A 25,033-nucleotide genomic window follows, 5' to 3' on the forward strand; every position below is an offset into this window, starting at 1 on the left:
CAATAAAACTAAAATGTACAAACTATGAGATAACATGAAATGCTACATTATCCTTTGTGCTTTTAACTATGAAAAGGGGGAGAAAATAAACAGGGGGAAAATTAAAAAGTCTTTCACAAATACGCTGTTCACAAAAGATATCTACATGAGCAAGCAAACATTCTCACCTTGGGCAGGGTCAGGTGGACCAAACTCCAGAGAATATCGCAAAATGAAGTTGTTGTTCCACACGTAGAGCTGGTTATCTCTGGGATTGTAATCCACTGCGGCGATATACTGGTACTGGTTGGGGAAGGGGACATCCACATACTCTCCGCGGTTCAGGCGGGTATTGTAGATGTAGTCAATGGCGTTCTTGCCTGTCTCACTCTCATTGTCTTGATAAACTGACCTGACCACGTAGAGGACTCCACAGATCATAAAAGCATTCGATGCAGCGCGTTTGTCGTACACGGTCTCCCACGTTGCTTCAAATCGAAGAGTGTATGGATTCAGCTGGCTAATAACGATCATCCCGTTGTTCTGTTCAGTGGCATAAATGACCCACAAGCCATTTTCATCAACTGCTAGGTCGATATCAGTCTTTCCTCCCCATCTATATGGCGAGGTATCATGGTAGTTGGCATAGTTGATTATGGCCTCTCCACTCTTAATTCTGGTCCTCAAATCAAATTTCACAATATTCCTCGTTCTTTCTTTGTTAAAGAAGACAGCACCATCATATACCACAAATCCAGTACCATCTACTCGATTTGGAAGTTTGTAGGTTGTTGTTTGGCGGCTGTTTTGGAAATCCTCTATAGAAGCATATTCTATTAAAGTATCGGTACGGTAGGGAGTCCAGGGCATGAAATAAATTTTATCTGCAGCCTGAAGAGGGTCTTTGCACCAAGCACCCGCTTTTTGCTCAGCTTCATATATACATGGTGAGTCCACAATTGCTTTCAAGGTCCCAGGGCACACAAAAACTAGCAGTCACATAGAAAAGACAAGAATTAAGCAAAATTAAAAAAAATTATACAGGTAAACACAAATTTTTAAGGATCATAAATCAAAAGAGAAAAAAAAATCATTTAATTAACATTCAATTTTTCCAAAGTGTACCCTTAAAAAAAAGTACCTCCCTTCTCTCCTCAGGTTCCCATTATTAAAGCACCAGCACACAGAGTGGCTGGGGCTTATTTTCACACATATGAAGCTAAGTTTAAGACCATTCATAACTGAGCGGAGCATTTACATTTTTGCTATGTGTTTTTATTTGACAATATGGTAATTGATGCTTTAAAACTTGAAGTTTTAGTGCACAACAGTGTACAAAATATTTTATTTTAATCCAAACTTTGTACCCTCCCCTTCCCTGGCCCACTTATGAGCCCCCAAAACCCCAAAGCAAAAGACCCAAATAAACAAAATAGAACAAAAAAACCCAATATGAAGGCTTGTTTAGAACTTTTACAGAAGTTAGACTGAAAACAAAGGAGCTTCGATTGAAGAAACATAAATATTCGGAAAATGCAATTAGAAGCAGAGAAAAGTAAACACAAGGAAAGCAGTGATGAAGCAACCAGGATACCCTGTAACCATGGCATGCTATGGAGAGGGTTCTGGAGACCAGGCAAGATGACACTTTAATAATAAAATATCCAGAAAAAAGAGATAAAGGGTGAAAAAGGGCAGTTCCCCCTCGCCGACTTCAGAATTTTTACCCCATCACCAGATTTAGCAGTCACATAATCTCACTGCTAATAGTGGACTTCTTTAGGAGGTGCATTTATGAGGTCCTGCTGATTACTTTAATGTCAGGAGTGTTGCAGGGGAAGGGAAGGGAGGAGGTAACATCCATAAGGCACATAACAGGGAGCTGGGGTTCAGACTGTATACGTTATTTACCTTTTTGCTCCACTTCTATTTTAAGCATTGGAAGAAAAATAAAAAGAGTGCAAGGAAAAAAGAAAAAAGATTAAAATAAATTGACTATTAGTCTATGACTGAATTAGTAATAGATGCTATATATAGGAAGAATAAGAGCTGCACTACTTTGGATAAAGAGAAATACACAACAGGAAAACCTAGCAGGAGAAAGATTCTAAAGTTACATAAAAAAACATGGATCAATCACTTTAATAGATTAAGGAGGCAATACAAATATGTTGGCATGTTGCTTCACTTAGTGTACCTGAATAAATAATGAAATTCTTCACTAATGCATGGCATACATACTCTTGCCTTTCCAAAGTCACTCAGCATTCTTATCAAGTTTTGCTTTATATATGTATGCTACAGGCACAAATGCATGCATGGGTGTATCATCCCCATTTATCCTATCATGTAATTCAAATTACAATGACTAAAGTTATGTTAAACATAATAACAGCAAAATATAGTTATAGAAAAATTACAACTCAATTTTGGAGCTTAGGTCAAATTTAATGAATATATTGGGTCGGCAGCTAAGTAATTGCGGGTTTCACACATATATGGCTTCAGTTGAATTTTTAGTTTGCAGACGTAGTACAAATGTAAAACACATTTTGTTATTTGATAGTTGGCTATTCAGCTGTTAATCAGTAAAAAAAGTTTTTTGATCTGTTTTGTAGTTTTCGTTTGGCGTTCGTTGAAAAATGGAAAATCAAAAGGAACATTTTCGTCATATTTTGCTTTTTTATTTCTGCAAAGGGAAAACGCATCGCAAGCTCATAAAAAGTTATGTGCTGTTTATGGTGACGAAGCCTTAAAAGAACGGCAGTGTCAAAATTGGTTTGCCAAATTTCGTTCTGGTGATTTTTCACTCAAAGATGAAAAACGCTCTGGTCGTCCAGTTGAAGTTGATGACGCCCTAATCAAAGCAATAATCAATTCAGACTGTCACAGTACAACACGTGAGATTGCAGAGAAGCTTCATGTATCACATACATGCATTGAAAATCACTTAAAACAACTTAGCTATGTTCAAAAACTCGATACATGGGTTCCTCACGAACTGAAAGAATCACAGTTAACGCAACGCATTAGCAGCTGCAATTTGCTAAAGAAACGTAATGAAAATGATCCATTTTTAAAACGACTGATAACTGGCGATGAAAAATGGGTTGTTTACAACAATATCAAGCGGAAAAGATCGTGGAGCAGGCCAGGTGAACCAACTCAAACAACATCAAAAGCTGATATTCATCAAAAGAAGGTTTTGTTATCAGTTTGGTGGGATTACAAAGGAATTGTCTACTTTGAACTCTTACCACCCAACCGAACGATCAATTCTGATGTCTACATTGAACAACTAACGAAATTAAACAATGCAGTTGAAGAAAAGCGGCCCGAATTGACAAATCGAAAAGGTGTTGTATTCCATCATGACAATGCAAGGCCACACACATCTTTGGTCACTCGGCAAAAATTAATGGAGCTTGGTTGGGATGTTTTGCCACATCCACCATATAGTCCTGACCTTGCACCATCTGATTACTTTTTGTTTTGATCTTTACAAAACTCCTTGAATGGTAAAAATTTCAATAATGATGATGATGTCAAATCGTACCTGATTCAGTTTTTTGCTAATAAAAACCAGAAGTTTTTTGAACGTGGGATTATGATGCTGCCTGAAAGATGGCAAAAGGTCATTGATCAAAATGGGCAATACATTACAGAATAAAGTTATTAAGTTCCATGAAAAAATTGTCTTTGATTTTCTTTAAAAAATCCGCAATTACTTAGTTGCCGACCCAATAGATGTTGCTACATTTTAACATTTTTCAAATATGTTTATATAATACAAAATATATAATTATGCATATCACTACAAGTTTTAACTGTTTTTCTATCATGTTCTATTTCTAAAAATATCCATCTGAACCATACTAGTAAAAGCAAACAATGCCTCCTTTACAGGAATATATAAATTTCCCCCATCTCTATCCCAATAGGGATTTTGAAGGGTGGAGTATGTTAATGTATTTCTTTTCTACTAATTATTAGTAAATTTAAATATAAAACTTATATATGCTCCATAATATATAATTCTTATTAAATTCTCAATAATAGGTATCTCAAGTTGTAATACTAAGACTATTTAAAAATAAGTAAGCAAAATACATACAAGGAAAAAGCAAGCACAGTAGGCAAGGAGAAAAAAGGAAGAAAGAATTATGGTTAGCTCATTATGACATTGTCTACCATCATCAATTTATACAGAAAGCAAGCTGCATGCAACAACAATCATACCAAGCATTCAAAGCAAATACCTTGACTCCACAGACCCCAGAAAAGGTAAATGCTTTCATAAAACAAACCTGATTAGTACAGTGATATGAGAAAAAAATTCTCCCTCCAAGAAGTTTAAAGAAATGGATTATGCAGTTAAGGAAGGATGCTACATGACACTCTTATTGGTAAATAGTATTCTAATAAATTACAAACCATAAAGCACTATTTTAGATTTTAGGTAGGCTTTGAAGTATGTTGCCTGAATTTCATAATGTGTCTAGATTAATGTCTCTGCTGCTGCTGCTTCCCTTATTGAAATGCATTATGGTGTGCTAGGACTGTATTTCCAAAGATACTGTAGTTGCACATTTCATTAAGATGTCTTAACTTGATTAATTTCTTAAATTTATAATAATTCAAGATTAAATACTGACCTCCTAAAATACCTTAGGGAGAAACATCACACTAATATTTTTGGCATAAAAATATTAAGCTACCACCCCCAAACTGCACCCAATTTTGTGTATTTAACTACTTTCAGGAAACATACTTGCTCTAAAATGTGCAATTCTGACTGCTTCTGGTAAAAAGGAGATATTAAGTGTTACTGACATGAAAAACTTTTGATAAACCACTAGTCCTAAAATTACTCCTCAGTGAAGAACAATATTATACCTGCTTAGAATCAATAACGGAAGGGCGTGGTGGGGAAATGAGGATAAGAGAAATCATTAGTGTTGTGACTGTTCAGATTATTTTTTTATGCAGCGATATTCTTTTAGAAAATGAAGATTTTACTCAAATAAATCATTTACATGTAAAGGATTGGAATGATATACTTTAAAATATGTTACATACTTAAAATAGAACTTAAAACAAGTTCAATAAAGGACGTAGAAAGCATATTTCATTTTCTATTAATTGAAAATGAAGGAGTTTTATTATTGAATAAATTAGACTGATAGTGCAGTTACTGAGCAAAATATTAAATAGGGAGGCTTTGTTTATTATTTAACTGATATATTAATATTAAAAAAATAAAATGGACATAGGTTGTATCTAATTTATAATTCTGATGAAAACTGAGAATTTCCAAAGATAAAAATTAAAAATAACTAAATAAAGCCTTTGGTGATTAATGAATCAAATAAGATATGGTATTTAAAACAAATGTCCTTACATTATAATTTTTATGAAAATCCAAAGCATAGGTATATATCAAATCGGTACATTAAAATTCCTCAACCCAGAATAATATAAAATCACAATAAAATTAATGAAATTAGCATTAATTAGCATCATCACATGCCAAATATATATGCAAATTGTCTTGAGACTATGTGAATTAATTCATAATAATATGTTTTCTATTCTATAGACCAAACAAACATAAATGCATGGCCCACTAACATCAGGGAAGGACTACATGGATATGGAACACAAGAACTTTACCCAAGCAAACTAACGCCTATATACTCTGTAACTGAAGTGACACACTATTTCATTTTGAATAATCTCATGTTTACTCATTAATAATGACTTAATTAACAGTAATGGTTATTTCTTAATCAAATAAAACTTGTAGCTAAATTTATGATATAACTTTTATAATTTAGTGATCATCTGAAACGGAACAAAAAAATCAATGCCAAATCCTGCCTACAGAATATAAATTTCCAATCTGATTTTTTCTTTTATCCTACAAGATCCTTATGAATTATTTTAAACAAATACATTCAATTACTAACACTTCTGTTAAGGATAAAGGATGTCCTGTGTACATATATTTTTGACATAGACATTATCTAGGAAGGAATATATGTCAGATATAATACATATGCTTGTCTGTAAATATGCAAAATAAAACTAACAATTTTTCTAATGGACTCTGTTGAACAAATTAATTATATAACTTTCAGAAAGCATGAAAAATTTTCTGAATAGCTTTTTAAAGAGGAGAAAACAGTATGGGATATATAAGCTCCTAGAGAATTTGCTCTGGATAAAAACTGCCATAAAGCAAGATGGTAAGGAACACATAATAAATATTACCTAATGGTGACAATTTTTACTGAGTATAGTGTAAAGGTTATGCAAATAGTACAAGTACAAAAACACTACTGAAACAAGGAGAAAAATTAAAGTTACAGGCTTAAAATAAAAAGCAAGTGTGAAGGATGGATACATTGAACAGAACCATAAAGAATCAAAAGAATTGAGGAACAGAGAAAAGAGAAAAGAAAATACATGATCCTACTTAAGATCAGAACAATCTAAAAAGATCTTTTGCTTTATATTATCATATTAGTAAAAATCATGCGGTTGATAGTGTGTCACTACTGTACGGTATACAGAAGTTATAATTACATCAATTCTTTAGCAAGACATTGTTTTAAAAAAAAAAAAAAGCCATAGACTTATTTCTGCCTTGTGCAAACTTCTAGAAAGGTAACAGCAAATTAATTCCCGGGTTTTATTTAAAGGATAAAAAAAAACTAAAAAGAACCAATACTTCTCTGAGGATAGCTATTTGTAAGTTTAGTGCAAATGTAGTGAACAATGTAAAATACTCTGGAGAACTGAAAAGGTAAAAATTTGAAAGTTAGACATCCCAGAAGATATCCACTTTTCCCTTTCTTACACAGCGCAAGAAATAACTTCAGTCAGAAAATGATATTTGCTTCACACTGTTCTTGGTCTATAGACTAGGGTACGGGAACAGGCTCCAGAAAGAAACAATTCTTGGCAGCTCTGACTGATTCCACTCTTTGGGGATGGATGCTGTGTTCCTTTTCTAATGGGAGGACAGAAACCAGGCTAAATTCAAGTGAATGTGACTTTATGGAACAAAATTTTGGTTAGCTTCAAAGAATACAATGTTCCTCTAGTGGCACAGGAGAATGAGTGTGTAGGCCACCAACACTACACACGGGAGAAATGACATCAAGATCAGTGCACTCAGTGGGCTTCCAATCCTACAAATGGCATAGAAAATACTGAAAACACAAAAAAAAAGCATCCATTTCACAGTAACACAGGAGCACAGAGCAGGAATGGAAAGAAAAGATCATCTGTGTTTGGCCTTTAACTGATATCCCACAAAAAGCCAATTTATCAAAACTGTGGGTAGAAAAGAGAGAGACAGCGCCTTCACACAATGTAAGAATGCATTGCTATTGTATTGGACATAGTACATCTTCTAGAATTCGGCCATTTGGTTATAGAAATAGCGATGGTTTGGATGTAGGAATCTGTCAGAACTAGTGATCGAGTTTTGGAGGTTCTGGAAAAAGTAATTTCATTATTTAGTTGGAATCCGATGATTTTTTTTTTCCCCCGGAGGAAAGTGTACCAAAATTATCTCAAATGAATAAAATTGCTGCTAACGAACTTTAAATTCAAATTCCTATGAACTGAGGCAACACGATACTTTTTTTTTTCCAGGTTAAAAAGTAATGAATACAAGAACACTTTCAAACAAACTAGCTCATGAAAATTAGATAATAAACTGCAACTTTTTAGTTGTCTAAAATGCACAATGAAAGTACAGAATATAATAAATTTTAAGGTTTGGAGGAAAACTGTACAGAATTAGAACATTAGCTGACTCCTACTTAGGGCATTCCAATGGAATTTTAAATATCCCTCTATGGACCTCGCTATAAATGGGTGTTAGGCTAAATTAAAAACAGAAATATGTGCACAATTTTGTCATATCGATGTTGTTTAGGGTTAATATTTCATCACTGAATCTGGTCAAGAATTGCTCCCTTAAGGACAAAGGAACCAAAAGAGAAGCACTGGCCTCAGTGACTGCAATGGTAGCTTTTCACAGGCACTGAAGTTACCACGACAGCAGGTAGCCATTCCAGGAGCTCACAATTAACACCAAAGTCAATTCCTTCTTTACAAAACCGTGAGCCAAACCAATTTGTCAGCAACTGGTATCGGGCAAAAGTACAGATTTCTATCTGCCCTATTGAATAGCTAATTCAAGTTTGTTTCCTGGAAAAACACTAGCCTTAAAAGCCAAACACTTAAGAACACAGACAGACACTTGGCCAGCATGACACGATGGCTTCCTTCCACACTTCGTGAAGCTAATTGGAGGCCCGAGTCTGTTAGTGCTCTGCATGCATAATGGTTCTGTAGGCCATAAACATATGCTTCTTTCACGTGTGTCGTCTTTCAGCATCAACCAGGAGTGCTGGAGAGAGTGAAACATATCAATTTCATACTTACTGTAAGGGACACATTCATACTGGACTTCAAGATATTTGTATGTTCCAGGACATGGATCAGGAAATACATCTGACCCAGTAACTACTATACACTGTGTTCGATTGTTGCACCTGGAAAACAAAAACAAATCAAACTTGTGTGACACAATAATTTAGCTGCATATTTTTGCTAATATGAGATATACTAAAAGAGAACTGGTTCATTTTTTCCTTAAGCAACTAGTGCTATGGAACAAAAATTCAACTGACATTAGGTTGCTCATTATCATGGAAGAGTACAAAAGTCGTATTTGCTTTATGTTATAATATTTGTTTTGTGGGTCACACTTGATTTTTTAACTTGAAGTAAAAAGAGCTAATACTTCCTGTTAATCTGTTTTAACATAATCAACAAGTACTGAAAATAATGTACCAATATATTCTCCATATTTAATAATTAAAATCATAATAAAAATATTACTGACTGAATAGAAACATACAACCACAAATTGAATAGACTGAAAGCAAAGTATTCTTTGTGTTGATTTTATTGTTGTTGTTTTGTTCACCCTCACTTTTTCCATTGATTTTTAGGAAGAGTGAAAGAGAGAGGGAAAAGACAGGAAAAAACATCAATGTGAGAGAAACACACCAATTGGTTGCCTCCTGCAAGAGCCCCGATCAGAACTTAGGCCGGGAAGGAGTCTGCAACCAAGGTTGCAGCCCTGAACTAGAATCAAACCTGGGACCCTTTGGTCTGACGCTCTATCCCTCAGCCAAACCAGCTGGGATGAAAGTAAAGTTTTGACAACATATTAAAAACAAAGGAGGTGCCAGCATTTGAAGTTTATCCTCTAAGCCCAGTTTGGTGTTAAGTTTCCTACTATAATACATTCTATACTCTTGAATCCTACATTTAAAATTTAGGCCTGGCCAGCATGGCTCAGTGGTTGAGCACTGACCTATGAACTAGGAGGTTGCAGTTCAATTCCCATCATGATACATGCCCAGGTTGTGGGCTTGATCCCCAGTGTGGGGAGTACAGGAGGCAGCTGATCAATGATTCTCTTTCATCGATGTTTCTCTCTCTCTCTCTCCCCATCGCCCTTCCTCTCTAAAACCAATAAAAACATATTAAAAAATAATAAAGATTTAGCATAGTGCCTGGCACCTATTGAGTGTCTAAACATTGTATTTACTCTTTCAATTTTCTAGATGAATGTGCTGGTACTATTAATATGATATCACTATGAAATTTGGTTCTTCTAAATTAATACTCCTTGAAACAAAACATTAAAAAAGGAATGTCACTAACATGTTGCCTAGGATGTTACAACTGGAAGTATTTCCTTATTTTTGTGTTGTCAGTAAATTATCAAGATTATTAGAATTAAGTTAGAATTCTAGGCAAGATGACATTTATTTAAGTTCTATGAATTTATCCAAATGATCTTTTTAATAAGATTTTTAAAGGCAAGAATTATCCTTTATAAGTAATATTTGCAGGATTTTATTGTATTTCTGATACTACATAAATTAAGAAGCAAAGCAAGCAGAACAAGAGCATTATACCAAAATGTTTTTAACAATTTGAATATGATACAACTTAGTATTATACATACAATAACTGTACTAGAAAATGGTAAAAAAAAAAAAAAAAAAAAAAAAAGAATGACAGCCCAGTATTTTTATTTTTAAACTAGAGGCCCAAGGCATGAAATTCTTGCAAGAGCAGGCCTTCCTTCCCCCTGCTGCCTGCACCGGCTTCCCTCGGGCACCAGGGACCCAGGCTTCCCTGGCAGACCCTGCTTGGTTTGGGTTGGTCCAATTAGCATATTATGCTTTTATTACTGTAGATCCTCAACTGAGGACATGTTTTTACTGATGGAGGGTTGGTAGGGGAAGAGAAAGATAGAGATAGAGAGATGTTGATGTGAGAGAGCAATATTAATCAGTTGCCTCCTGCACATGCCCAGATCAAACACTATTGAACCCACAACCTGGATATGTTCCCTGACTGGGAATCGAACCTGCCACCTTTTGGTGCATAGGATGACGCTCCAATCAGATAAGCCACACAGGCCTGGGCGCAACCCAGTTTTTAGCACAGCAATTAACTAAAGGACAGTGGAAGGAGAACTGTGTCAGAGAGGTAAGTACGTTAACAAGTCAAGCACCTTAGAAGCCATTTCAACTTAAACCAGGTTGAACCTTCCTTAAAGAACAGCAAGACCTGAAAACTTCTATAGAATAAAAAAGGTAAATTTTATAGGTCAAGGTATATTATAAACAAGTCTTAAATATTAAATAAATTATAACTAATATTGTTTGTGTGAATATTAAGCTAACATATTTTCTCAAAGGTAACCTATAGTACTCAGTGCCGTATTTTTAAAAAACAGATCATACATAATAATTTCCAAAAGCATGGATAATGTAAGTGGTGCCCTGTCACATTCTTCTGTTTTACTTTCATTATTCTGTATTTCTTATAAATCGGTTCAATCTCTTGAGAAAATTTTCCAATTGCTCTCAATTTAGTGTAAGTGTATTATTTTAACATAAATCACAGAACCAATTTTATATCCTAAAAATTTAAATAATAGAAGATAGATTTAAGATTTCTCAATGGGTCAATATCTAATGTTTCAACTAACGTTTCATTCTCTCCTTTGTTAAATTTAGAGCAAAGAGAGATTTCGCTGCTTTTTGTAAGTGTCTTATTTAATCTCCCAGGAACACTCAATGACTAACCTAGTCCCCATAAAACCTAAAGTTCTTTAAATTTCTTTCTTGCATATACTCATATCTACAAGGGTCCTCCCTTTATGTAACCCTCACACCTTTCAGAAACAAAATAATCTAAACTCATCTGAGTTAGATTCCCTTTTATAAACTCCCTTGGTATACATTTTATAACCACTCAACAGTGTTCTGTCAGCCATGCTGCAAATGGCTTTAAAATGTATCTAAAAGCTATTCATGACAGAAATCCCCAAATAATTCCACTTGTTAGTAAACTTTTCATATATATATATATATATATATTTTTTCAGCCTTCCCACAGAAGCCTTCTCTCACGTAATCAATCCAAGAACAGGTGGGAGAGAAAGAAAACTGTACTCAAGGCTGAAATGCACTAAGAACTTCAGACCAAGGTGAAGAAGGATGTAGCTCAAATGATTTGGGAATTTATATCTTTTTTTCAAAAATAAAGTATACCTGGTGGTTACCCACTTTTCCCCCCCACTAGAATATCAGAAAGAATAAATATTGCTTTAATATGTAATTTAAAATTTTCATTTTATATTTTTCAATGTCACAATATGTTGATAAGAAGTATACAAGGGACAAAGTATTCCTGCTTCCATTATTCTTAAAAGACCAACACCAAGTAAATTGCTCATATTTACTCTTTCTGATCTTTGTTATCTCACCAAAACTACAGGTTCAAATAAGTGTTAAAACCAATTACCATCATTACTAATCACATTGTACAAAACATTCACTTTAAGTCAGCAAATGATATTAATTCATGGGCTATCTTCCTAAGGACAATTGAAGGTAAGGAGACTTAATGGAGTTCCTGCAAGTAAAACTATGTATATTTCTAGAATAAATGGCATCTCAAGATGTCAAAAATGTTCGTTTTATGTATCATACATTTAAAAAACTAATTTTGAGGGGGGGAAAGTAAAAGGTTAATCAGCAAGAAGTGGAATGCAGAAGTATAAAAATATCAAATCTGTATAGCAGTGTCTTGATTCATGGAAAAGAAAACCAAAGCTTTTAGAGGACCAAATGAAGAAAATAAAAATACAGACTCTGTACATTCAATTATGAATGAAGCAAGTAGCCTTAAGTTTCCAAATACAGTAAGTGTAGGACACAAGGGAAAAGGAAATACCCAATGTGAGCTGTTAGCATGAAGAAAAATCTGAAAACCAACACACTGTGGCTAAGATTCTACAACTGTAAACTGCTATCATTTAAAAAAATAGGGAAAGAGAAAGCAATTAGACACAGAAGCAAAGTAAATTTCCTCCAACTGTTCTGCTCCAAGTTTTCACTGAAACAAAAATGAAAAGGCACACCTAAGGCAAGAAAAGAAAGGCATTCGTTTGTTTGTTTTCTCAGCCCTAGGCCTAGTTCCTGGTCATAGTTCCTGGCATAACTTTCTCCCAGGGGGGAGGTATCTTTATTAATAAAGGTAGGGTTGTACTAACCAACTATCAGTGTATTTTATTAATACCATGTGAATTATGTTAAAAATATACACTCTTCTCAAATGTTAAGCATGAATTCAAGTATGAATGAGAACAAGGCAGAAGAGAAAAAATAGGGCTTTTTAAATAGGTGGACCATTGATTACAACCTGAAGGAAATACAATTACTATTTATCATAAAGAAAATGGATTCTAGATATTGATTAAACATTTCAACTTTAATAAAATTTATCTTTTTTATTTCATATTTGTAACGATGTACAGATGAGTTAGACTAGGTAAGCACTGGTCCTTAAAAGATGTGGTCCTCAGACCAGGAGCACTAGAGTCAACTGGGAACTTGTTAGAAATGCATTCTCAGGCCCTACTCAAGATCAACAGACTCAGAATCCAGAGGCCACACCCAGCAATCTGAGTTTTAACCAGTTATGCCGGTGATTCTGCTGACTAAAAACCATGGGGTTAGAGAACAGTTTAGGTAGTTTAGTAAAGAATAAATATGTATTGGAAACTCATTATATTGTTCTATAAATCTTAATAAAATACAAGTGAAATACGAATTCATTAAGTAACCAATAAGGTTTATGCAGCAAATACATAATAGAGTTTATAATGCTAATATGACATCCTTTGCTATTTTAGTCATAAGAATGAAGGGTTTTAGTTGCTTTAATTTTGAGCTAGCAGGCTAGTTTTTTACAAATTGCTAACATGAGGGGTCTAAATAAGTACAACTTCTAGGAACATGCATATATCACATGCAAGCCCATTTTTAAAAACAGAGAAATTATTATTTTTTCCTAAAAGTTTGCTAGCTAATGACAATTCTGAACACTAAATAAACCTGGACATAAATATTTTCTGACAATCTGTATCAATAAACTGTTCCCTAGGAGGACACTTTTTTTGTTATTGTTAAAAATTACAATAACAAAAAGCAATTCAGTGTAATCATTGCAAATTTTTCTACATTCAACCTTTGACTTATTTACTCAAATAAACTTAACAAAGCTCAACTCTAGAAAGAAGTAATTTGATTGTTTTTTTAGAAAGAACTCAAAAGTTGCATAAGTGCAGCCTTTGAAAATCACATGTAAACAGTATCTGAGATATAATGTATGATTTAACATCTAGTAAATAAATGTAAAGCACTCAGTCTCAAATTCTAAGATGTAATCATTCTTAATATCTAAACACATTTAAAAAAATTTCCAAAAGTTGGCATGGATAGACCCAAGATAATCATTACTTCAGAGCACTATCAAAAAAATATCACCTATATATTATTTATAGACATTCCTTTAGATTTCAAGTTTCTATCATTTTAATATTTATTCCTCAAATCTTCTTAATAATCTAAAATGAGAATTCCATGTCACTAAATTAAACCCACTAATAAATGCTTTGTAACAATATCAAGTTCAAATACCAGAATAAAAGTATTATTTCTGACATTAATATTCATAACTTACATTTTTAAATATAAAAACCTTCAACTACAACCAAAAAAATCCTAAATCCTTCCTTATAGGCCATAAAACTGCTTTAAATGGAACAAAAAGACTGACTTTAAAAAGTTATTTTAAAATTCATTCCTTTTAAGTCTTTCTACTCTAAATAAGAAAAAAAAAAAAAATCTACTCAGGAATGAAGCCAAATGTATATCTCTAAAGATGAAGAAAATAAAACAGTAATTCTTGAGATGAATAGTTTACTAATTTTCTTCCTATGTACAACAGAATAGCAAACTTTAGAGTATAATATTTAAAGTCAGTGATATTGTCCAGTTTTGTGCATAATACGTAAGAAAAATAAAGTTCAAGGAATATATAAGGAATCACTCAATTATCACAATTAGGAGATGGTAAAAAGTGAAAAGTATTAAAAGAGTATATTTTATTTCACAAATGTAATAAAAATTCTCAGGTTTCATTATTAACTTTTAAGGTAACAACAATATATTTTTTTAATTAAGATAAATGTTACCAAGAAAAATGTGTATTTAATCAAAGGCATTTTATAAATGTGTAGTATCATTAATTTACATACTTGTACATAAAATTCACTTAGAAAATGTCATGCACAAAATAATAGCAGTACAGTCTTTAAAAAAACAGCTTTTTGGGGGAACACATGAAATATTAATGCAACCTAATGATTAATATGCTGCTTTTCCTTAATCTTTTGAAAGTGTAAATGAAAGGCACAATGCACATGTTGCTTATTATAATTTGAGGATATATTTTACAAAACACAATATAGCATATCATTTATCACTCAGAAGCAAAAACATTTGCTACTTGGGAAGATTAGCTTTTAAAAGAGGCTTTCGAATCAGAAAGTTCCAGCACAGCTCCTCACTTAACTGTGAGTCCCACAGCAATGTATTAAACCTTTCAATCCCAGTTTTCTCATCTATGAAACATAATACCTCCTTTAGACGTTTGTAAATGAGATAATGCAGGCGAACTCTCTGTACAATTCCTCAACAAATATGAATGACCAAAAACAACAAAAAATGATTAATAACAAAAACTACTCCCTTGTATAAGACAAACATGGACTTGCACACCTTAAAGGGGCAGACTACTTTACCTTTCCATAGAAATCATACTGTGCACTGTTTCCCGTATTCAGCTTTAAAAATAGGCTGAACTATTCATGCAAATTTGTTTCCTTTCCAACTCTAATCTTGAACTGTACAACGCCCAACAAATTGCTTTTACTCTTCTTTTGATTATCTTATGCTCATTATTACACTTTACCAAGTGCAAAGTATGGAGATGAGATGCCATGTGTAATCTATTGTGAGAGGTGTTTTAATCAATAGCCTTGTTCTGCTGTTTAAGCAGGGCTTCTGTTTTGGCAAGATAACATTAGTTTATCTAGTCATGCTCCAAAAATGATTGGGAATCTTCAGCAGATCATTAGATACACTACAATAAAGCTTTGGTACCTTCTCTTTGCCTCCTTAAATTACTTCTTCCCTGTCCCATCTTTCCTCATCTCCATGGCACTGCATTATTATTGCATCTCCCCTAAAACTTACATAGAGCTATGTCTCCAGGCCATAGGATGCCATTTTCAATTGAAGCTTCTGCTTGAAAATATAAATTAAGAAAATTTCATTATCTCCTGCCAGGGGCCATTATTCACCACAGTTCTAAGGAAGATTAAAAATTCAAAATCTACTGACTTGAACAAATACTCCAGCATTCAACAGAAAAGCCCAGAAAACTAAAAATTAATATCATGACAGAAACTAAAAATTAATGTTTGTTGGAATCTGGAGCCCTCCTCTAGAATTAGAACAATCCTTTATTGAGCCTGTATGTTTGGTGAAGACTGCTTCACTATGTCAGTCTCTCGGTGGTATTTGTTATTTAAAAGAAACCAAAAAACTCAATTATAAAATGCTATCAATAATAGGTCTGTTTCTTTCCTGAGTTACCTTCTGACTTGGTTAAAAGTGTTCACTTTTTGGAGATGAAATTAATGTATCCAAGATTCCAGGGTATCATGGAATGATAACCGTTTCCAAAGTGCCCCAAATAAGCAGAACATTCTCAGGAGTGCGCCCTGGAAGAGTTTAAGCCACAGCCACACGGGGGATCATCTCTTCTCAATGAACAGAACATGTATGGTTGAATTATTGCACTATAAATGCATTCTTATCAATGAAATGATGTTCATTCTTGAGCTTCAATAAAAAATTGTATATCAATAAGTAAGTTTTATTCTATTCAAGTACACAAGTTAAAATGTTAGAAACATTACCAAAAGGGTAAAAAAGAAAAAGGACACTGGCAACCTATACGTTCTTACCAGATGTAATTATATGCCTGACACATAACAGGAATTCACTAATTGTTTTTAAATAAATGAAATAATGATGAATAGTTAACTTGGCTATTTCTGCTTGCAAATAAGCATGGTTAGGAGAAAGTAAATACTAGACATCCAATTCTGCTTCAATCAGCTATACTTGATTCTCAAAGAATTCTGTAAATTTGGACACAGTTTGGTATAATCAAAGCCAATAATATAACACTTGTGAATAGATCTACTTGAGGAGAATGGGGAAAAGTACCCTTTGGCTTACAAATCACTTCATACAACTAACAATTCCAAATGAGCAAGGAACATAGTACTGCAGATACCAGAACCCCTGTCTTTTTTAGTTCAAATTTAGAATACATTTTTATACAAGTGACAGATGATCTTAGAACATGAAAGGTAAGTTCCAATCCAAGTAGATAAGCTCGAGCTAAGTAATTAAATAAACAATGAGATACGAAGATATAGGTAACGACGATCCTCACTAACGAGGAAGACTGGGTTGAATGTTAAATCAAAATCAAACCTTTTATCCTTTCACTGTATAATTAAGTGTTGTTGTTTTTTCAGTCATCTAAACTTTTCCTCTATGAGCTAGGGAAAGTGGGCCCTGCTTTCTTTAAATATTTATTAATGATGATTTCGAAGCCTAACTAATTGCAAGGTAAACATAGCATTAGGAAGCTAAATGGTGTGTAATTAATATGGTAAAAAAAAAAAAAAAAGAGGTCTATAGTAATGTTCCCATGTGTCATATAACTATGATCTCATAATTTACTTAACAATTTTGTGTATTCTAGAAGATTTCTACCCATCATAAAGTATTTAATTCTGTAGGCATGTTAGAATATTATATTGTACTCTCTAAGCATTATAGAATACTGTGTTACTACTTAAAGTATTTTAAAATCATGGAAATAAAATTGAATTATTGAAATAAAGACACTACCAGCATCTCTAGGAAAATACGATTTAATATTGGTACATGCTTGAGTATATAACTTGAAAAAAATAAATAATGTAATTTCTATTCCATTTAGTTTCCTATATACTGGTGTTTTTTAAAAAAATTAGATATAATTTTGATGATTTTTTTATTGCAATTATAATTAAATATTTGCAACTGTATTTTAAAAAGTGGTAGAAAAAGCCAATTTATTATTTAAATAACTATAAGCAAAAATTCAAAATATCTTTCTCAATTATATATATATAAGCATAGCCGAAACCAGTTTGGCTCAGTGGTAGAGCGTTGGTCTGTGGACTGAAAGGTCCCAGGTTCGATTCCAGTCAAGGGCATATAAGTTGGCTGCGGGCACATAAGTTGGCTGGGGGCACATCCCTGGTGGGGGATGTGCAGGAGGCGGCTGGTCAATGTTTCTCTTTCATCAACGTTTCTGGCTCTCTATCTCTCTCCCTTCCTCTCTGTAAAAAATCAATAAAATATATTTAAAAAATATATATATATATAAGCATAAACCTATATGACTGAGAAGTGTACAGTATGTAACAGAAATAGAAAGCCAAATAAATAAACATCAGGCAAATCTTCAGCAAGTTAATAAAAGCTTGATTAAGATCATGCCCAGAAGATTGTCATTCTGTTTTTTCAACATGTTGAAAGCAAGAATAACATAAAAGTGACACCTTCCATAATCGTTTGTGTCGGAGTAAAATATTGTGTCAGGAATAATAACCACAAAGTATGCATACTGTAATATTTATAACTAAATTTGCATCTTAGAAACTTAAAAATATCCTCAAAAATTCCACATTAATTACTGAAATAAGCATTTTGAAATGGCATTGCTGATCTGCTAAAGACAACTTTCTATGTTTTAGGAACCTTTGAAATTCCTTGCAGTTTTTACTGAACCTTGGGGTCAGTTTAATGCAAATTAAGCTTAACTCACTCAGAGCCTTATTAATCCAGTAAAAATTCTTTTTTTTCCTCCACAAATGCACATTCAACATAAATGTGCTTGCTTCTACAGTACTAGCAAAATAAGAAGTATTTATTTATAAAGCATACTACTTAGACTAAGTTTCATTCATAGGGTCATCAGGACTAACTGCTAAATAAAAGGAAAAAAATAATAATTTAAATGGGGATAAACTATAAAATATTGAAATACTTCAAAAATATCACTTGTGTCCAGCTTTTCAAGAACTCTGCTTTTATTAATTCAAAAGCAATTATGATGATCTGTATCAATTAGGAGCAATGATTTTTGAAAATTGTTAACCTACTATAGTTTGCACTTGCATAAAGTATCACATTATTAACAAGGGAAATCGCTATGGGATGCCCTAGTTAGATTAAATTAGCAAGAAACTTGTTACCAGACCATATGAAAGACATAGCGTAATAAGACATGACCTTGCAGAGTCCTGGAGCCAATCTGTGATGTTTTTCCTTCCTCTAGCCCTTGCTCATTATCTGCAAAGTTATAGACCCTTTTGTCAGGGGTTCTTTTTCTTCAAATTGTGAGGGGATTTTTGGTTTCTAAATATTTAATCAGTCCTGTTATGATATGAGAATTGCTTTACATGCCAAGCATTTTGATTTTCATATTCTATTCCTTCTAATTATCCTTAGATTTAGATTGGTCATCCCACATCTTTTCCTTTTGTAATTATTTACTTCTTAAAGATCATTTGGTGGAGAAATATTTTCACCCGGGTGGCTCTTCTTTTCCACAAATGGCTTTTCTGGTCCGTTAATTACCCGCTCAGAGGATTAGAGTTTGAAATAATGCAAAAAGAACCTACAACCAAAAGGAATTTTAGAGGGCAAAACTGAGTAAACTAGATTTTTTGTTCCTGCTATTTTAGATTCACCTTAAAGATTACTCCCTTGATTTGGATATGACTTTGATAAACAGGAAAATTAGGCCATAAATATTTTTTCTGCCTCCCAAGATGTTTGATGAGATGTCATTTAGACAGTATTATACATCTCAGCATATACACGAAACAAATTTCTAGTCTAATTGACAGCTAATGTAATTTCCTCTTTTACAGACCTCATTTTGATTATAGCACAGCAACAAATGTTCACTGAACTTCCTATGCAAATCAAACTGAAACCTTAAAAACAAAATCATTTTATGTTTATCTACCTATAAAAAACTTTAGACAAAATATGATATTTTGTTGAATCATTTAATCAACTCAGGAAAATTTACTTTTTACTTAAATGACTACATTTATAAATGCTTGCTTTTGTGTGTGTGTGTGTGTGTGTGTGTGTGTGTGTTAGTTTTTTTAACAATTGGATTTCTCATTTTTTTTATGTTATACTAAAGTTTTACCACTGAAGGAACAATTCAAAATGTCCCAGTGATACACATTAGATGCCATTTCCTTGTAAAAAACTGCACAGATTTTGTATAGATATTTACCTAACTCTTCCGTAAGATAAGAATTGAAAAACAATAAAGGCAAAAATCTGCAACCACAGACTCTTGGAATACTGTTAGCAGTAAAGTAGGTGTGGAAGGCTAAAAACAATCTTTAATACCCATAATATAAGTAATCAAATCCATTAGAGATTTATAAAGAGGTAGATATGCTGTGGATCATACACTCTCAAAATTAATGGAGTCTTACCTGACTGGAAATGCATGGCAAATTTCACAAGCTTACTTCTGATAAATCAGAACTAATCTTTAATCATGACAAAATATTCATAATCTAATCCTTTTATCAAATTGACTATCACTGCAGGAGTCTCATGTGTTTGCACAATTAAAAACCCCATGTCAGCTGCATATAATAAGGCATTACATTTGATGCAAATCCTTTTCTATTGAAATAAGTGCCAAGCTGGCAGCAGGAAGTAGCTGATAAGAAAGCAACAAGGCACTGCTGATGGCATTCCCGATAACGGAACACCTTCTCATAAGCATTCAGCCTACAGTGTATTACTCAAAGTGTTCTCTAAAAAACAAACAAACACAGATCAAGGCAAGTGTCCTCTTGCCACATCTCAGTCACAAAGGCAAGAAATTATCTAAAAACAGATAGATGATAGGGAGAAAGGGAGGGAGGCAGGGAGGGAAAGATGATTTTTATATCCACTCTGGTACTAGAAACAGTACTATAAGACATAACAGCAATATAAGACAAGGCTTAGGTATAGAAATACCTAGTTTTACAAGCGGAGTAATACCCTAAATACACCACATCCAACCAATATCTATGCAGAGGGGGGAAAAAAAAGAACAAATGGATATAAAATTACTTATTAATGTTCTCTGCTACAAAAAGACTGAACTCTATATTGTCTCAGAGTTAATATAAACCCTTATGTTATTTTCCATATTGATATTATAGAGTTAAAATCAGGTTTTATCATATATTTTATAAGTATCCCATAATTTTGAGAAATACAAAGAATATATTCTTTGAAAAATCCTTTCCTCCTTTGACTACGTGCAAGAAGAGACTCCACAAGGCCCCCTAGGAAGAAGCTGATGAGCTGCTTGCTGCCAGCCACGGGAAGTTAGAAAGGGTGAGGACAGAAGTTGCATAACTCCCTAATCAGACCTATGGTCAGTGTATCCTCAACATACAGTACATTTTCACACTTCAGGCCACTGCTCAACACTGTCCATTCTCCTTCAGATTTTGAAAGTGCATGGTGCAACCTCAGCGATTTGAAGTCATTATCTCTGTACATCCCTCATCTTCTTCACCAGATTATAACATCTTTTGAGCGGTTAGTGCACGTTTTAAGAATCTCTGAGCCACGTTCAGTGCATAATGCTGTGCCTTATCTAAAATTTATTAAGTCCATACACATCAATCTGTAGACTTGAAAATATTCTTCCCAGTCATTCTTATATAAATTTATTAGAGTATTTGTCACATTCGCTTGTACATCATACAGCTTAATAATTATGTGGTAGCGTAAGCCAGCGAATAAAAGATAAAGATATGATTTTCAGAAGTGAAAAATAGTTCCATAGCCATAAGATATAAATCAAATTATAAAACTTTTCTGGATTTTGCAGTTTGTATAAGTTTTTTTAAAATGACAGTAAAGCTAGAAAGCTTCTTTTCCATATTATCTTCCTAGCCTGCATTAGCTTCATATCAGTAACTTGTCTGAAAGGCTCAGTTCATTGTGACCTATAAAATGTTAGACTTGAAAGCTTTAAATACCGCTAACACCATGTACAGGCTGGGGAGGGCAGGGCTGTGTGCCATGAAGCATCAACCATGCTCTTCTGAGAGCTAACATGCTCTCTTAGGCCACAGATAGAAACAGGGTATGCATATTAAATAATGAGTGGCTAGGAAAACATCTTTATGACTGCAGATTAAAAACACAATGTGCACTTTATTATATTATACACACTGGAATCTATTAAGATTTTTACATGTCTTACAAAAGTTAACAGCTAAATCGAGATGGTTATAATTTAATAAAATGTATTGGAAGTTATATATTTTATAGCAAGAGTTTTAAAATTATCTTTATTTGCAAACAGCATTCTAATGCTTCACGTCCTACACTCACACTTAAAATTATGTATAATGTTAGGAACCACAGCAAATTTATTAGCTATATTGGATAGGTCATTATGAAGAAAAAGAAACAAGAGAAGATCTTGCTATTTTCTTTGACTCTTCACTTTCCCATTTCAGTCACCTTAGTAATGTCAAAAGGCCCTGAGAACGTCTGACCACTTTTACAACTCAACAGCCTGGACAGGGCAAAGTCTTTTTCAGGAATGGTTCCTTCTTTTTTTTTTTAAGTACAGCTAAAAATGCCATTTCTGAACCTGAATTGGACATTTCTTTTTTGCTTTAAAACAAATTTAATTTTCAAATCTTTAAAATGGTTTTCATTGCCAGATTCCTGTAATGTGTATAACAATGCCACTGACAGAACTTCTTTTTCTATTGAATAGTATTACCTTCCTAAGGCTGGGAAAGCAGGAAGTGGAATTTCATTGAGACCAAAATCTCTGAGAGGCACAGAGCACTTTCAGAAGGACCCGTGAAGCCACGAGAAAGCACAGTTGGGTTGAGGGAGAAGTCCAATGTGGTTGCAACAAAGGCCCCGCAAATTCCTAAGGGAGGGAGCTCTGGAGTTGGGAAAGCCCTTCAGAGAAGTCTCAAAAGGAAGCAAAAGATGAGGAGGCCACGCTTTTGTGCTCTGGCATTTGGTGCAGGCTGCCTCTGGGGAGAAGAGTTTAAGATCCCTTCAGCCCATGGCAGCTCCTGGGCAGAGACCACTGTGAGCCCATCAACAGGCAATTCCCCAGGCAGCTGGGGGAAGAGAGTGAGCCGCCTGAGCCTACAGGGGAAATGTGGAAGGGACACCACAATATCTACTACACAGCACTGGTGCAGAAAACAGGTTAATTACAATTGCTTTCAAAAACAGGTCTTTTAAGACGACTTCCATGTTCACGGTTTTCTTAATATTTTATCTTCTTGTACACACTGACATGTCAATCCTGTTTGCTAAGCGATAGTCAATGGGTTTCCTATAGAGCAATGAACCTTAACAGGCAGCTTTTAATTGGCCCACATAGGAAACCACATTACTATTAATTCCACAGCTACAGCACAAAATAAAGCCATTGCTTCTCTAACTCTAGAGCAATTAGACCTCTCGGCTATTTGGCTAACTCTACTTCATGATACCCAGTGCAGTTAATTATATTTTTTGATGTTAATAGTCTCTGTCAGTCTCAAGCATAACTTCTCTTTGATGAATATTTAAATTATATTTGAATAAAAATAATCTTGGTTACATTTCATATTCAGTAATCATCACAGCTTAATAAAGGTCTACTCGTCAAGAATTGAAATAAATGGCAATGCACATATAAAAGGTCCTAAATCAACTTATCAGATAATATATGGGTAATTAGCCTATCTACCTCTCTAGTTATCTAACATATGTGTTTATATACATTTTAAAAGGTATATTCTCATTCACATAACAACCCAAAACTAGATTTCAAACATTACTTATAAACATTCTCTCCAATTACATTTATAGGAATTCATAAGTAAACAAGAACGTCTAAGGTCTGAGTCATAAGATAATTTAATGTACATAAAAAATTACCAAGTTATAAAATTTCCTAGAAAAATCAGCATACATTCTCTTGCCTACTCTAGTTGTATTGTTTTGGCAAATTTGAAGAGTAACAAGAAAAATAAAAAAAACTTTCAGACAAAGGAGGCAAGAGCATACGGAGTCAAGACAGTCTCTTCAATAAATAGTGTTGGGAAAATTGGACAGATACATGAAAAAAAAAAAGAAGAAGAAGAAGAAGAAGAAGGAGGAGGAGGAGGAGGAGGAGGAGGAGGAGGAGGAGGAGGAGGAGGAGGAGGAGGAGGAGGAGGAGGAGGAGGAGGAGGAGGAGGAGGAGGAGGAGGAGGAGAAGAGGAAGAAGAAGAAGAGGAAGAAGAAGAAGAAGAAGAAGAAGAAGAAGAAGAAGAAGAAGAAGAAGAAGAAGAAGAAGAAGAAGAAGAAGAAGGAAGAAGAAGAAGAAGAAGAAGAAGAAGAAGAAGAAGAAAGAAGAAGAAGAAAGAAGAAAGAAGAAAGAAGAAAGAAGAAGAAGAAGAAGAAGAAGAAGAAGAAGAAGAAGAAGAAGAAACTAGACCACCAACATACACCATGCACAAAAATAAACAAAATGGATAAAGATCTTAAAAGTAAGATGGGAAACTATAAAAATCTTAGAAGAATCCATAGGCAGCAAAATATCAGACATATGTGTAGCAATAGTTTTACCACTACAGCTCCTAGGACAGTGGAAACTAAGGAGAAAATAAACAAATGGGACTACATCAAAATAAAAAGCTTTTGCACAGCAAAGGAAACCATCAACAAAACAACAAGAGGGCCCACTGCACAGGAGAACATATTTGCCAATGTTATCTCCAATAAGGGTTTAATCTCTAAAATTCATAGGAAACTCATACAACTTAACAAAAGGAAGATTTTAAAAAATCCAATCAAAAAATGGGCAAAGAATCTAAATAGACACTTTTTGAAAGTGGACGTACAGAAGGCCATGAGATATAGGAAAACATGCTAAAAGGCACTAATCATCTGAGAGATGCAAATCAAAACAACAGTGAGGTACCATCTCACACCTGTCAGAATGGCTATCATCAACAAATCAACAAACAATAAGTGCTGATGAGATGAGGAGAAAAAGGAACCCTCATGCACTGCCGATGGGAATGCAGACTGGTGCAACCACTATGGAAAACAGTATTGAGTTTCCTCAAAAAATTAAAAACAGCACTTCCATTTTACCCAGTAATCCCACTTCTAGGAATATATCCCACAAAATCAGAAACACCAATCAGAAAGGATACATGCACCCCTATATTCATAGCAGCACAATTTACAATAGTTAAGATCTGGCAACAACCTAAGTGTCCATCAGCAGATGAGTGGATTAGAGAAGTGTGGTTCATCTACACAATGGAGTATTATGCTGCTATAAAAAAGAAAGCACTCTTAGCATTTGCAACAGCATGGATGGACCTGGAGAGCATTATGCTAAG

General features: G+C 33.9%; 1 protein-coding gene across 11 annotated transcripts in view; it reads right to left on the reverse strand.

Annotated features, from left to right (window-relative positions):
* Positions 1-25,033, reverse strand: part of ADGRL2 (adhesion G protein-coupled receptor L2) — a 176,600-nt gene that overhangs the window by 51,762 nt on the left and 99,805 nt on the right. For all 11 annotated transcript variants that reach the window (XM_084871904.1, XM_084871901.1, XM_084871907.1 and 8 more), the window contains exons 4-5: positions 8,443-8,552; positions 168-968 (exon numbers count right to left, since the gene is read on the reverse strand). In XM_084871904.1, coding sequence (XP_084728030.1) covers positions 168-968; positions 8,443-8,552 — 911 coding nt within the window. The remainder of the gene's footprint in view (positions 1-167; positions 969-8,442; positions 8,553-25,033) is intronic.

This window comes from Pipistrellus hanaki (assembly GCF_964339955.1).
Source record: "Pipistrellus hanaki genome assembly, chromosome: 2".
In the NCBI taxonomy this organism is placed as follows: domain Eukaryota; kingdom Metazoa; phylum Chordata; class Mammalia; order Chiroptera; family Vespertilionidae; genus Pipistrellus; species Pipistrellus hanaki.